The 16,396-nt window shown below is 39.9% G+C and overlaps 1 protein-coding gene across 4 annotated transcripts in view; it reads left to right on the forward strand.

Annotated features, from left to right (window-relative positions):
* Nucleotides 1-1,617: 1,617 nt before the first annotated feature.
* BRD1 (bromodomain containing 1) overlaps nt 1,618-16,396 on the forward strand; it is a 54,907-nt gene continuing 40,128 nt past the window's right edge. For 3 of the 4 annotated variants that reach the window (XM_071552568.1, XM_071552570.1, XM_071552571.1), the window contains exons 1-2: nt 1,927-2,009; nt 6,326-7,706. In XM_071552568.1, coding sequence (XP_071408669.1) covers nt 6,340-7,706 — 1,367 coding nt within the window. In that variant the 5' untranslated portion in view covers nt 1,927-2,009; nt 6,326-6,339. Of the gene's footprint in view, nt 2,010-6,325; nt 7,707-16,396 lie in introns of all 4 variants that reach the window. The other variant, XM_071552569.1, reaches the window with a different exon arrangement.

The raw sequence follows: 16,396 nt of genomic DNA on the forward strand, positions 1-16,396 counted from the left end.
GGTGCAAATACCAATAAGGAATATCACAATATCAAAGGGATGTCCAAGGACATTTCATAAATGCTGTAGTCCATCTGGCAGAAAAAAGTAACTGGAAAAGAGCCAGGCTTACTGTGCCTCAGGCACATGAGAGTATGGACACCATCAAGGTCTCTGTGGAAAACTTGTCTGCGGTTATAAAGCCTTGGTACGGCAGATACACATGTGGATTATCACTTAAAAGATAAACCAATGTACTTTCTATCATAGACAGTGTTTTATTATTAACTTCTTGACAACATAATTTCGATTAGTTTTTTATACTCTGCACACTAATGTCTAGGATTCAGTATGCTACTTCCTCTTTAATACCTTTCTATTACAGGTTGATTTCCAGTACAACACTAACTTACATCAGCATGTTGTAAGACTCCTCAGACTGATGGTAGGATCACTTAAACCATATAACTGGAGAGCAGTTCCTCACAGGCAAATTCACAAATGACGAGATGGCCTCCATACTTCCTACAAACTTTCTCATATTGGAAATTGGAGGTGTACTATATCTTATCCTAAGGATCTATTCCTACACTAAGTGCACTGCACAAGTCCTAAGTGCTTTAATAGCTTTTCTTTTGTTCAGTGATCATGCTGAATGGTCCCTGATGGGGAAGAGAGGGTTTGGGAAGTACTTGCCTATTCTACGTTTTTCTTAGCAAAGTTACTTAAACTCACTGGACCTTAACTCACTTGCTACAATGACAGGTGTATCTACATCTGATTTCCTAGTAATAAATTTGTTGTACAACCAACTGCTTTTTTGAGGCAAGCAAACATAGCAAGTCTAGAGAAAACATGAAAATTAATTGATAAGTTGTTTTGAAGCAACTTTGCTTAGTGGATGGTTGTTACTGATGGGCAAACAGAATCACACCTACTCTCACCCACTTGCTTTTTACTAGACTTGCTGTGTATGATCGGCACAGGCAAATGTTTGTCTCGGGCTGGGCCAGCTAAAAGTTGTTTTGTAGGGATGTGGCTGCAGCTGCCTCGCAGAAATGTATTACAGTAAAATCCTCCAGTTCTCGAATATGGCTGTAATGGCTGTCTAAAAATAATACCTAACAAAGGGTGTCCTTCTCAGGGGGAGCCAGAAATAACCTGCTTTTGCCCTGTCAAAATGTAAGGCTATTATCAGTTAATCTATAAGCAGCAGCCTGACCCGGAGACCACGCAAGAGCTGACATTCAAGCAAATTTTCTACGTAAGGAATCTCGAGCTTGGACTTCCCCCCAGAGAGATAATAAATATCACTCGCTTCAAGTTTTGAGCCTCAGTTTTTTTAACGAGCCCCGTCCCTCCCCCGTTCGTTCCTCGTCCTCCTCCCCGGTCCCCCGCGCTGGGACGTTTGGACGATCCGTTGGCGGCGCGCGACGGGCTCGGGCCGGGCAGGGGAGGGGAGCGGCGGCTCCGGGGGCGGCCCGTTCTCGTTCCCGCTCCGTGCCCCGAGAGCGGCCGGTGCCGGTGCCGGGTGGGGGAGCGGCGGCGTGCAGGCCCCGCCCCGCGGCAGCGGCAGCGGCGGGGTTGGGCGGCGCCTCGCGCCCTCACGTCGCTTCCCTCCCTCCCTCGCTCGCTTGCTCGCTCCCTCCCTCGCTCGTTCGCTCCCTCCCCGCCCGCCTCTCCGCCTCCCCCCCGTCGGCGCAGCGCCGTGGTGAAGCCGCATTGTTTGTGCCGCGGGGGGAGGGGAGCTGCTCAGCCCCGGGAGCCGAGCGCCGAGCCCGCAGCCGGACGGCGACCCGCGCCGCGCCTCACGAATGCGCCGCGCCCGGCGGCAGCAGCAGCCCCGCACCCAGCGCCGGGTGTCCGCCGCGGGCAGCGCGGCCCTCGCAGCGCCCGCTCGCCCGCCCGCGGCTGCCGGACGCGGGGCCAGGCGGCAGCACCGGCGGGGCCTCCGCCATTAACCCGGCCGAGCGTCGGCCGCAGCGGCGGAGCGGGAGTTCTGTCAGCCGCGCCTCGGCGGCTCCCACAGCGTGAGTGCGGCCGGGCGGGAGGCGCGGGCGGCGGGCGGCGGCTGCGGGGCCGGGACCCAGTGGGTCCCGTCGCGGCGGGACGGGAGAGCGGCGGGGGGGAAAGAGCAGGGCGGACTGGGCAGGGCAGCCTGGGGTGGGGAAGCGGCGGGCGGGGAGGCGAGCGGAGCGCGGCGGGCTGGGGGAGGGAGGAGGGCGCCGCTGGAGCTGTTTTGTCAGCCGCCATATTTGTGGGCCGAGTATTTTCGCGGCGGGGAGGGAGTGACTGTTGGGAAGGGCTGGAGATGATGGGCCCGGGCAGGAACCATCCTGCCGGGGGCCGGGAGGGGGGAGCGCCGCGCCGGGCAGGAACCATCGGCGCGCAGGGGAGGGAGCGCTGGAGGCTCCCTGGGCGTGGGCAGGAAGTGTTGTTGGCGCGGCACCGGCGGGGGCGGGTCGGGGGGCGTGCGGATCCCAGCACGGCTGTGGGATCTGGCGGCGGCGGGCTCCTTCCAGCGGCCCAGAGGCGAGAGGCGCTGGTGGTCCCACGTCTCTCGGCCGACCCCGGGCCGGTTCGCTGGGCTCTGTGAGCCTTTGCTCCGTGCCGTGCCCGGAGGGCTTCGCTCCGGGCTCGCTCCTGCTGCGAGGCTGAAGCCGTGGGTGGTGTCCGCCCCGTATGCGTGTGAGCACGGTCTGCTTACCGTGCCTCATTGTCTGGGATTAAAGAGCATTCCTGTGTCTTTCTCTTTCTAATGATCTGCATGAAAGTGCCCATTGAGAATGGAATTCCCTTTTCCATTGAGCAGGGGATCCAGGGACCAAAAGCAATTTATTTGAAGAGGAGGAAGGTAACTAGGACAGAGATGGGTAATCCAAAAGTATACTTAGCGTGCATTTCATGTTTAGTTATCCTACACCTTGAGAGGTTTGGGGAGGGGGTTTCTGTTTGAATGGGGCTTTTTTTGCCTTATACCACGTATTCCACAGGAAACAGCCGTCTTCATGTACATTTGTTGGTGATGAGTGAAAACGTCTGCTGGTGATTTTCTTCCTAAGAAGCTGATGTAATTTTAAGAGTTGAAAGCGGTGGATAACTTTTCTGATTTGCATCCTGTGGTCTTTGAGTCGTTATAAGAGGCAGAAAAGTGCTTACTGAAGTGCATTGATATATAATTTTGTTTGTGGTTAGTGTGGTATCTGTGTTAATATTGAAAGGAAACTTGTCTTAGTTTGCTCTTTTTCAAACTTAGATCCGTAGTCCTGATTCCGGTCGATCTACAGGATACTGGGAGTGGGAGAGAGGGAGAAAGATACCTGATAATTACCTTAATTAAGAAACAAATCACAAGTGGTCACAGCACCAAGCCTGACAGAGTTCAAAAAACATAGTCCATCTCAAGACGATATTCTCATGCACATGGTGTGACTTCTGGGAATGGCCCTGAGCAGTGCCAGGAGTTGGACTCGATCATCCTTGTGCGTCCCTTCCAACTCAGCATAGTCTGTGATTCTGTGAATGTATTGTGCAGAAATCTGGTCTTCATCGGGACTGTTTATAGACCATTTGCAAAGACAAGGATTTTGGAGAAATAAAATGCTGCTTTGGCTTCCGGGGGACGGGGGGGTTGTTAAGTTATTCACACAAAGTTTGCATGAATTTTGTCCAGAGTACTCCCAGTTCCATTTTTATGTGCATTGCTTTGTGTTTGTAGGGTATCCATTCTGTGTTTAACTGAGGCTTAATTTGTTTCCTAATTTGTCTGTATTTACTGTTGAGTATTGTAGGAAAGATGCTGAGATGTTAGCTCAGTTATCTTTTATCACTCTGGTTCAAACAGTTCATTTGACTTTTGCAACAGCAGTCCTAAATCTTTAAGCAAGAATGCTTGTGCTATTCAGTATCTTCTTCCTGTTCTTAGTGTCTTCTTGGAGCCATGCTTAAGAATCTTGGAAACAGAGGGGGATGGAGAACTTGGAAGCCTAGCATCAATGTGTTTTGCTGTGGTGCCGGGCTAAGATAAATATTGTGGACAAGTTACATATGTTTTTGATTTCTGAAGGACACCTCTTGTCCCTCTTTCAGTATTTCTTTCCAAACAGTCTCTATTCTCAGGAGTCTCTATGAACAGATACACAATCAGCTATAAGATGTAGGCAGGGGCATTGAAAATACCAAAGCAGACTTTTACATCTAGACAGAATTAAAATGCAATTATATGAGATAAACATATAAACTATCTGTTTTCCTTGATTGACAAGTAAATTAAAGACAGACATATAAACCAAAGTCAGATAAAATGAATCCATTCTGATCCGTAGTAAGTTGTTGTACCTTGATACATCAGTATGTTTTAGATGAAGAGTCTGTCATTATTTGCTCACAGTAATAAACAGAAATTAGAGCCCTTGTATTCCCTTTGTGTATATATGTATTACCTCTGAATTATAAAATCTATATTGAAACTGGGTTTCAATTTCCATTAAATTACAAGTATGTTTTTGGTTTTAGTCGTTGGATCTTCTGTGGCACTATTAGTGGTTTAAACTTTTTCTGCAGTTAAGAAATCAGTATGATCAAATCCTATGTTATTTTACAGAATTTAATTATTTAATATTTCCTCCAAACTTGTTTGAAGAGGCAGAACCTTCATCTGTTGTTTATATAGAGCAGATCAGAGGTCTGTCATGATTAAACACTGACTCTTGTCTGGTTTTATGCTATGATTAAAAGTAATGAGAGTTAAGAATTATTTGTGTAGAAGTCATATCTATGAGCAACACCATTCTTGCTGAATAATAACGCCAGATTGGGAAAGCAAGGCCAGTGTGTGAGAGCAGACAGATCAGATCCTCTCAGGAATCAGTCTTAGGGTTAGCTGCTTAATTTATGTAGTCTTCTCGTAAAAGGAGTTCCATCAGTACTTTGGAGGTGAATCTTTAGAGATTGGCATCTACACTAAGCAAAAGACAGATGTCCTGGAGTAGTTCATGTTGTTCTAGTGCTTGCTATTTTATTCCTGGAAATAGATACACTAGTCTTTAACAGTAGCTGTGTTTTGATCTCTGTATTTCTCTGCTATTTTGGCAATACATGCTAACATTAGTTGTGTTATTTTAACTAATACAGGACAGTGACTTTAAGTGCAGAGTTGAAACAGTGATGCCCTATCAATACTTTAAAAGGCAGTGATTAAAGGTTGAGGTTTGTTTCTGCAGTCAAGATTATTGAGAAGGAAGGAGTGATGCAGAATTTAAAACTTGACCTTATTGGTCAGGTTTATAGTATTTTCAACTCTCATTAGAGAAAAAACCCACACATTTTGAAGATGTCGAAAGCTGTAAGTGTGGAAGCTTTTAATTTGTAAATCTGGTGACCAGAATCCATGCTTGTCTGGAAAGATACGTTTTTGTTTGGTATGTGATCTTTTTGCAGTAGGTGTTAAACTTGAAAATTGTGTTAAAGAGCTTGGGACTGGATTTAAAGACAAGGAAACTTTTATCTATTGCGGTTGATCTGAGAACAACTCTTGAAGAATCTGTTGAGGAAGAAGGGGGTGTGTACATGCATACTTAAAAGCAGGGAACATGTTTTGGCTCCAAGTCAAATCTGCTTTACAGGTGGATATATTTCCTAGTTGCAGTCTGTACTACACCATAATGGGCACTGCAAGTTCAATTATGTTATTACCACGTTGTGAAGAAGAATAATAGGCTCACTAAGGATTGAGGGAAGTAAAGTAAAGGGCTGTCAAACTGCATACTTGCCAAATTTGGAAGTATGTTTTTTTTTCTAGCTTTCAGTATAGCTGTAGTAATTGAGTTGATAATGTGATTGTTTCAAATTGCACTGGAAAAAAATTCAGGGAAAACGTGTTTTTCTTTCACAATTGCATTAGTTCTTCTGAAGGGCAGTCTGGAGGAAGTAATCTGTATCTGTTGAAAAAATTTTCAAACTGCAAGCACCATTAAGGTATTAGGAAATACTGCATTACAGGTTTTCTTACAAGGTAACAAATGGAATTTTTATCTGTGGCGTTTCTGAAATGTTTTTGTTCTCATGCAGGGGTCTTGCAGACAGCATTTCTGTAGGATTTTTGCAGCAAGGATTTTGTGTTTACTCAGAGAAACAGCTATTTAGAAGATCAGTTGATTAAATTTGTACAAAACTGTGTGGGCGGTCCTGTTGAGTAAGAGTGACAGGTTTTTGGTTTGGTTTCTTTTTAATTGAGTAGGTACATTGGGGGCTATAGAACTGAAGGGGTTTTTCCTTGCTACAGTAAAACAAATATCTTAATATGATTGTGTGGAGTTCAGAACATTAATTGTTGCTCTAATTTTAGGTAAACATTACCAAATGAGGAGAAAAGGAAGATGCCATCGAGTATCGGCAGCAAGGCATTCTTCTTCCCCATGCAGTATTAAGCACTCCCCCACGCGAGAAACCTTGACATATGCGCAAGCTCAAAGGATGGTGGAAATAGAAATTGAAGGTCGTCTGCACAGGATCAGTATCTTTGATCCTTTAGAGGTTATATTAGAAGATGATCTTACTGCCCAGGAAATGAGTGAATGCAACAGCAATAAAGAAAATAGTGAAAGACCACCAGTTTGTTTGAGAAGCAAGAGGCATAAAAATAACAAAGTGAAAAAGAAAAATGAAGCTCTTCCGAGCTCACATGGTATACCTGCTACAACAGCTCCTCTTCCAGAACCAAAAGTACGTATTGTTGAATACAGTCCTCCTTCGGCTCCTCGGAGACCTCCAGTTTATTACAAATTCATTGAGAAGTCGGCAGAAGAACTTGATAATGAAGTTGAGTATGACATGGATGAAGAAGATTATGCGTGGTTAGAATTGATAAATGATAAGCGGAAAAGTGATGGAGTGTCAGTTGTTTCACAAAATATGTTTGAATTCCTTATGGATAGGTTTGAAAAAGAGTCTTATTTTGAGAACCAAAAACAGGGTGATCATCAGTCTTTAATTGATGAAGATGCAGTGTGTTGTATATGCATGGATGGTGAATGTCAGAACAGCAATGTGATCCTGTTTTGTGATATGTGTAATTTAGCAGTACATCAGGAATGCTATGGGGTGCCATATATACCTGAGGGCCAGTGGCTCTGCAGACACTGTTTGCAGTCCCGCTCTCGGCCTGTAGACTGTGTGCTGTGCCCAAACAAGGGAGGTGCCTTTAAAAAGACTGATGATGATCGTTGGGGACACGTGGTGTGTGCTTTGTGGATTCCAGAAGTTGGATTTGCCAATACAGTTTTTATTGAGCCAATTGATGGTGTCAGGAACATTCCCCCAGCCAGATGGAAGTTAACATGCTACCTCTGTAAACAGAAAGGTGTTGGTGCCTGCATCCAGTGCCACAAAGCAAACTGCTATACTGCATTCCATGTGACATGTGCTCAAAAGGCCGGTCTATATATGAAAATGGAACCTGTGAAAGAGCTAACTGGCAGTGGAACAACATTCTCTGTGAAAAAAACTGCCTATTGCGATGTACATACTCCACCAGGTTGCACACGGAGACCTCTGAATATTTATGGAGAAGCTGAAATCAAAAACGGTGTTTGTAGAAAGGAGGGATCAGTCAGAACTGCTAGGTCTACATCAAAAGTCAGAAAAAAGACAAAAAAAGCCAAGAAAACAGTGGTTGAACCCTGTACAGTTATGCCAACAGTATCTGCTCCTTATATCCCCCCTCAGAGGTAAGGAAATGCAAGAAACCTTTACTTAATTATTTGTTTAATTTTAAAGCAATGCTTTTCAATGCCAACTTGTAGTTTCCATACATTTTTTACATGCTTTCCTTAAAGGCCTTGCTCAGATGATTAGTGTTAATTATGTACGTTGTGCTTTTATGGAGTTGCATTAGAAATGTGGTGACTTCCTCAGTGAAATTAGTAAGTGATCAAGTGGTCTGTCTTGTCCTTAGAAAACCTTTTGTTTTTTCTTTGTCAGACCAAGTCATGTTGTGTGTTCAGTTGTCATTCACTGTACTTTTGAGAATTACCTGCTGAATTCAGAATAGCAGATGTTAAAAGATGTTAAAAAATATTACAAAAACTATTGAAAAGACCAACCAAGCTCAAGGTTAGATTTGGTTGTCATATTGGAATCTGAACTTCTTTTTCTAGTTTAAGAGCCCCAAAATAAAAAATCACATTTATGTCTATACATTTTGAATCCTGCCTGTATCACCTAAATTAAGTGTGAACTTGTACTGTAGGATCTATGTAAGTAGGACAAAAAACCTTTTGAGGAAGTATTTTCCTATGGGGCAGAATAACTTCTCAGGAGTTTCTTGTGAACTTTACGTTTTTCCTTTTGCAAATGCAACAGTGTTTATCAAGACTTGGATGAAATTGGTAACTTGCAGACTTTTTAAAGAAAAATTAGCAAGTAAGTGGTGGTAAGTTAGTTAATTAATATAGTCTTACTCATGGAACCTGAGATGAATGTGCCTTCCTATTCAGTGATGCTTTCTAATATCTGTCATGTAACTTCAGTGAAATGCTTATGTTAGAACAAAAATTAATTAATGAATTTGACAGTTTGAATCTTGTCTTTGCTTACAAAATTATACTTCATAAGAAGTATTAGTGTGTCTTTTGCAGTTGTTCAGAAGCTTTTGTTATCTGAGTGCAAATATCAGCCATGAACACCAGAACTGAAACTGCTTTTTACATTTAACGTGCTGTATTTTTATATTTTAACAGTGGTGATCAGAGGGCTGGCAGATGGCTCTAGATTTGATGTGGTTAGTCATGTGACTCATCAGAAAGCAGGGAGGCTGCAAGTTACGTGTTCATAAGTAAAAGCAGAATTGGAGTAGAAACTAAGTTTTTAATATCTTTATTTCAGGAGTTAAAAAATTCAACATGAACTTCAGTTAGCTGTATCTTAATGTAAAAGAAGAGTAGCATCTCCATCTCTTTTCAGATTTCTTTCAGTTACTTTGAGCTGTGCATTTCAACAGTGGAAATAATTTGCATCTGGATATCGAGCAGTGACAGAAGGCTCTGGTAGAAAGATACAGTTTTGGCTTTTATGAATGTTTGAGACATAATATACTTGGACTGAGAAATGCAAAATTAGACTATTGGGACTTAAACAGTTTGGTTTCGTGGAGTATTTGTTTTTTTCTCTAGGACTTACAACATCAATATATTTGTTTACCCTTTGAATTAAATTCTTACTAACTTGAGAACAGTAGTTTGGAAACTTACTCAAAACAGGCATCACTTCCATCTGCAGGCTCATTGTACTGTGACAGAACTCTCAGTGCACAGACAGAGAGGGCTTTTAAAATAATGCGAGTAAATGATGCCTTTTAAATATTTGATTCCCAAGTCTCAGGCAGTGGACAATTAAAGCTGGTTAAATTAATCTAAATAAATACGAGTTTTGGGACTGCAGTCCTTTCCTTTGACTGACTTAGACAAACAGCTCCTGTATGGTGTTTACAAACCTCAGATTCATTGCACTGCTCTCTTTTATGATTTCCTTGGTAAAATGGTATTTTTGTTTAGTGATGCAATGCAGAAAAGCTTAAAACTAATACTGCTGTTTAAACAGGATCTGTTGTCCCTGGTAGGGGGAGTTGGTGTAAAAGAATTTGGCTTTGTCTTAATTAGTACAATCCCAATTGGTAGTTTAGTGTGAGTTTGTTTTGCCTTTTTTTGACAGTATAAGAAAGAACATGAACCAGGAGTTGAGGATTAGACTGTATGTTCCAGTGGTCCCTCTGGCAGTTCTTTCCATGGCCTTCTAAAAGAGCCAGACTCCAAAAATATTTTATCATCAGTTCGCTTTTATTAATGGTGTTGTTAGATGCCAGGAACAGAAATACAAAGACTTTTTTTCTTTTTGTTTTTTCATTTTAATGACTAAATTTCTTGTCAAGACTGTGGGGAGGTTCAGCTTTCTTCTATTTATGTTTATTTTCATATTTCTCAAAGCAAGTCTAGTTCGTATACTTTATGTCAGATGTGTAAAAATGTGCACAGTTTAAAGCTATTTTAAAGTTGAGGTTTATTATAAATTGCTTGTCTTCAGCTGAGAGAGACCCTTGCTTAAGTACTCTTTGTAATGGGAATGTGCTTGGTCCTAGAAAACTGATACCTGAATTAAAAGCAAACCAGAAATGGGCATACTAAAAGGAAGCATGATTATGCTGCAGAGACAAATCTTAGTTGTCTATTTTGGGTATTCTTACTTATTTTTTTTACCCTTTAGGAAACACTTGTGTTTCTGTAGAAGTTAAATATATAATCATAAACTAATAAAGAATTATGTGGATCAATTCACAGCATGCTTCGTTTAAATCATCCCTGTTTTCTAATCTGTTTTTTAATGCTGAAGCATGATTTGCCTTTTCAAAGATTTTGAGAAGAGCAATTAAGGTCTTTAAATTACCAGAAAAGAAATACATACACTCAGTATTTAAACACTAATGCTTTTTTTTTCCTGAGCAATTTAATATTAGTGTGTTCTCAACATATGTTGAAATTGAGACACATGTGGAGATGTTTGGTTTAGTTTCCTAATCATTAGTAACTTGACTTGTGTCTCCATGGCATATTGCTGGCTCTTCAGAGTTGGTAGTTGGAAAAGTAAACAAATATGAAGGTCATAGTGAGGAGAAAAATGCTTGGTAGATGTAGCCCCTGTGCATGCCTGGTGAAGCTTGAGGAATACGATCTTGCATTTTACATTTAGTTTAAGGTGGAGGGTTTGTAGACTGTTTCCTTTCCTGGATAGTGAGTACATATGAATGAGTTGGCATTTCAATAACACCATTTTTAATAATTCTGTTTTTCAAAACACCTGTCTAATGTTCAGGATATGTTAAAAAGACTGGTGTAGAATAACATATTTCATGATTTCTACACAACTTTTTTAGCTCATGAATTCCTGTATCAGCTTACTGTTAGATCTGGTTTCTGTGCTACTGCCTTGAATGACTTTGATCAGAATTTCTTACACAGATGTCATATTTTAAGGTTTTTGCTGTTGAATTACATAGATAGTGTCATTCTGTAGGTCATTTATTAATGTAATTATATGGCCTTCTAGACTTTTAGCTGTGGACTACTGGTTAAAGAGTGTAGGATCAGAAGTTGCTACCCATTCAAGATAGGAGATGAATGCTTGCTTCTTGTTTTCTTTTTTTTTCCTGAAGTTTATTTATTTTTAATGTTGGGCCTATTCTGTCCTGTTGCCTAGGTATTTTAGAAAGTCTATACCTAAGTATCTACTTCCAAACGTGCAGTGGGTTGTGTTAGAGCCTTAAGGTGGCTTCAGTTTTCAGTGCTGTCAATGCTGACTTGTAACTTGCTTAGCATTTGTAATAATAAATGGGACCACTGAGGAACTCTTATGCATGTAGGATGTACATCAGACCTTCTGATTGCAGAAATGTATTGCGTCTTTACTAGGAAATTTCATTCCATTTTTATTGAAATATAAAAATGTTGAAGGTTGTTGCTTATGTTTTACTGCTTGTACTCATCAGCTTTTTTTTTTTCTTCTGGTTGTTTAAAGGCAGAAATGAGCTTAGATTAAAAGTTGTGTTTCCTACGGGCTGGAGCAACTGTGCTATGTGGGGGTGGAGAGTGTGAAAGGACACTCTCAAACTGTCTCTCTGCATGGGAGGGACAGGCAGTGCCTGCTCCTCTTCACAAGAGGCAGTCAGAAAAGTGGCTTCCCACTAGTTTGAACAAAGTGGCAAATTTGTTCTGGCCGTGTAGTACTCCTACTGGTGATGTGTAATGGTTCAGTTTTGCCTAGTAGATAGATAGATTTCTGTCCCACCCTGTGCCTAAAAAGTGCCAGAAGTATTTTATTTTGATTGCAGGTCCAGAATAACTGTTGCCTTATTCAACAGGCAGGAGGGGTACAAAAAGCAGAAGAGTTACAGGGTTACCTGGGAAAACTGTGTGATGTCTCTTACTTTTGGGTGCTTGATTCTTTAGTACAAATAGCATTGGTTTTTTGTAGTCTCTTGATTTTATGAGTCAAAAGTGACATTTAAAATGTGTTTGCTTGTTTGCAAAGCCAGTGTCAATATCCACGTTCTTTAAAAATGCTGTGAAATTATGTGGCTGTTTACTTGGGGGGAATAGAATGTGATATAAAATATTTACTCTTCTATATTTTCAAAATATACATTGTGATACGTGCAAGTACTACTCTATTAAGTGGAAGCTGATCTTTTCAAGTATATAAATATTTACTTTAATCATTAGTTTCTGTTTCTCCATGGCATATTTGTTATGTCTGAAATTAAGAAAGTATTTGAAATGCAATACTTGTAAGAGAGCATAAAACAAGCAACAAAGCCTCACTTTCATAAGAAGTAGAAACACTGTATGTTTTTGCATCAGATGTGTTGCATCATAATATTAAAAGAGAATTAAAAGGTTGTTATGAAAGTAGGTAAGTAGTAGCAGACAACTGGAGCAAAATTTGCTGAGACTCAACAAAAGTGTTTTCAGCTGTTGTTACAAATCAGCATTTATGTTCTGCATGTGAACGGATTTTTCTGTGTTGACCTTTGCTCATATGAGAAAGCATATTGCTCCTGGTAGTAAAACTGGATTTCTGTTGTTGTGTCTCAAGGCAGAACCAGTATTTTCTTTTGGTTTATAATTATCCATTTGAGCTATCCTTAACTTTCTTACCAAGTAATTCAATTTAATATTGTTACCTCAAGAGAGTCTTGATTGTCTCTAAAATGAAGTATGGACCAGAAAATTAAATTATAAATAAACAGGAAGCGATGAAACACAATGTAAGGGGAAAGGAACTTTTACAGAAGTCTGTGAGATACTGTTGGTCTGCAGTCACAGATGATGCTACATAATCGTATATGTGGCTTGTGGATTTCTTTTGGGGAGTTTTAAAATTATTTTTAGGGTACTGTGGGGTTTTAATACATTCAGAAAGTTTTTAAGTGGGGAAAAAGAGTAAGAAATTCTGCTTAAAATTCAGCATAAAAAAAGACATTTAAAATTACTGCTAGAGCAGGCATTGCAAAGAAATTAGAGGCTGAATAAATCCAGATTAATGTGTGTTAGTTGTTTATCATTAACTATACATGTATGTATACATTCACAAAATCATGGGCAAATACTTATTTTGATTCCAGGGGAGCGTGATATAGGTATACCTTGTGACTGTACCTGATTTTTAGATGATGGAATCACCTTGGTGAGGTGGGAGGGGATGCTGGCAGTCATTGTCCACTGATGTTTCTTGTCAGATTATTTGGTTTTGAAACGTTTCTGTTACCTGGAGAAACTACTGCTGATGTCATCCTGATCTTAGCTTAAATAAAAAAGTAATTTTGCCTTAATCAAGAGAAGAGTTACTCTGGTGTTCAGTACCTTTGCCTCAGTGGTATTTTATTTATTTTGAAGCTAGTTTGTCTTGATTCTGGTTAGATTATTAAATAAAGATTAATTAATATGTTTGAAAAAGTGTGACTTATTTTTGAGTTCTAAAAGTAGATACTGATTTTGAGTAAAAATAATGGTACATATCTGGTACTAGAAGTCATATGTTTGATGGCTGAGGGGTGATTCCTGTCCCCCACCCTGCAGGGAAAAAAAAAGAAATCCAGAAGATGAATGTGCTGTCTCGTATTTAAATATGGCCTTTTGTAAAATGGATATAGAAATATGCTGTACATATAATTATTTTCTTTTGTTTATTTTGGATGTACAGGGCAAAGAAGCTTTAAACAAATCAAAACATTAGTATTCTATGTGTATTCTGGGAGGTTTAGTCCAAAATGATTATATAAATCATAATGTAGTTATGAAGATCAAGATTCATGTGGTTTTATTTTTCATAACTTCTGAGTTTCACCAGTTGTACGAACCTATATATCTTTTTTTTGGTGGCAGTTAGAGGGTACTGTATCTTGTGCTATACAAAAACATAATTTTCAAAATGCATTGTCTGAAGAACTGTCTCCTGGAAGTTTTTTATTCAACAGTCAAGTTACAGTGTGCACAAAACTTAGTAGATATACTGTGATCTATTACAGGTCAGAAAGTGATTTTTAATATATCTGTTGTGAATTTAGCCTTTTGATATTAGATTTCAAAATCATTTGTGGCATGGCTAGGATTACTACAAAAAAAGGTAAAGGAAAATATTCAGTAATTTTAAGGAAAAGTCATTATATATGTAGAGAAAGTGGCAGAAGTAAATCTATGCTTGTGATTTTTCTGAGAAGAGATTTTCCAGTGTGACAGGGTGTGGATTTTTTGTTGTTTGTTTGGGGGTTTGTTATTTTGGGGGTTTTTTGCTTATCCAAAGGTCTGGAAGATCACAAATGTAATTGTTAGAATAGCAATAAGGTACCCTGTTATAACTAGCAGAGAATTGACTGAAATTACACTGTTACTTTCTTACCTCAAGTTCAGTGTTCTACTTTTCCTGTATAAGCAAAATTTTATAAGCTGTTTGCCCTAGAAGAAAAACAGATGTTTCCCTATCACGTGAAGCAAGATGAAATGCTTCCTATATGTTCACTCAAAATCAAATACTATTTCAATACCAGTAAATGTGGAATAAAGAATAGGAACCTATAGAAACTTTCAGGCTTCAGAAGATGCATCAGTAGATAAAATGTTGGACTCTCAACCTAGCACAGAAAGGCAAATTCAGTAGTTAGTTTTAAAACATACTGACAGAAAAGGAATAAAATCTGTGCTTGAGTTACTATAATAATGCTGTCAAAATCACATACCTGCTCAAGGAAATGTTCTCTCTAATTTATATTTCAAAAACTTAAGAATGGAGAGATGTGATAGAAATCTTCATGTATTGTAATACTAAAATAATAGCTGTGGGGTTAAAGAGCATGGATGGTCTCTGGAGCGGTTAGTGATGATTAATAGAAAAGTGTCTGATTATCTTTCATTGACTTTCCTGGGTTAAACTGCCACACTTAGTTACCAAAAATACTGGTTTCACTTTTCCCGGAAACCAGTTACCATGGTTGCCATAGTGACATGTAGCTGAAACTGGGAGAGGAAGGTAGTCATGAGTTGAAGACTCAAGAAGGAAGAAGGAACCTATGAGATTGCACATCTCTTACACTGACAAAAAATATACGTATAGATGAAAGGTGAGGAAACAAGGGCTGAGTAACACACTCAGCTCTCTGAATGCATTAACCCGTGCATTGTGTATCACTTTTTACAGTGTAGCATCAAATGTCTCCAACTGAACACGAGAGTGTAGGTGCTATTTAAATTTAAGGTTCAGTTGAAAAAGGATCTTTCCCTGTTTGAAGACAAGCAGGGAATTGTACAATATCCTCATATCATGTTTGTAGAGCACACCAGTGTTCTACAGTCTGATACAAGTGATGCTGGGAAAGGGAAGTAGTATTGGCTTTCTGTTGTTTGTGGAAAACATATTGACATCTGTATAATTTTGGAATGTAGCTCCAAAAAAAAGGAAAACAAGAGGGAGTGTGACTCTTGCTGCCAAAATATCAAAAGGCTGCAGTGGTCATCAGCTTGAAACCTAATGCTTCTTTTATGAGACCAGTTATATAACAGCAGTTACTGAATTTCATGGGAATGCAGGCACCTTTTTAAGAACTTTAAAATTCCTCTATCAATGTATTTTATTTTAAATAACTGGTAAGTTGAGGGAAAATTATGGGGGTTTTCTCCCATATCTTGGTATGCTTGACTTGCCATTAGAAAATCAAACAATACAGAAAGCTGTACTTTTCTGATGTGCTTATACTGGGAAAAAGTTCAAGGGTGGATGGATACCTTAGGAAAAAAAATGCCTTTCCTGAAGTGTTTTATGTGGTTCTGGGAGTGGCCTTAAGTTCTGTAAGCCTTGCCTCTGCGTGAGGAATTTGTCAGTGCAGTGCAGCAATTAATCCTGTCTTGTGCAAGTCAAATCCTGGATTGCAAAATTACAAAGTCTTCAAAAAGCTCTCCCTTACCTGCCTCAAATACATACTTTTTTTTTCTCCCTTGCTCTTCAATAATGTTTTTCAATTACATCTCTCTGTTGGGGGGAAAAAAAAGGAAGTGAAATGTACAGGAAACTCTTTTAAGGGTGGGAGCTTCAAAGTCAATGTCCAAGCTGTGCTAATTCTAGGGCTCTACAGTGGCAGTGTTTTATTTCCCCTAAATGGTTGTATTGCATGTCAAAATTTAAAGCCTCTGTGACAGTAAAAATCTATGTGGAAGTATCAGACTAAACAAAAATATGACTGAAGAACTCTGATATAGTTAGTGCATTGTTAGGGTCTTAACAGGAGATGAAACTTCCTCATTACATAAAGTTCATAGTGTAGAGGCTTTGTAGATACCTGCCATGTGAAGTGTCTCAGACCTTTTTATTTTGAGACGTG

Source organism: Pithys albifrons, chromosome 3, assembly GCF_047495875.1.
Source record: "Pithys albifrons albifrons isolate INPA30051 chromosome 3, PitAlb_v1, whole genome shotgun sequence".
In the NCBI taxonomy this organism is placed as follows: Eukaryota; Metazoa; Chordata; class Aves; order Passeriformes; family Thamnophilidae; genus Pithys; species Pithys albifrons.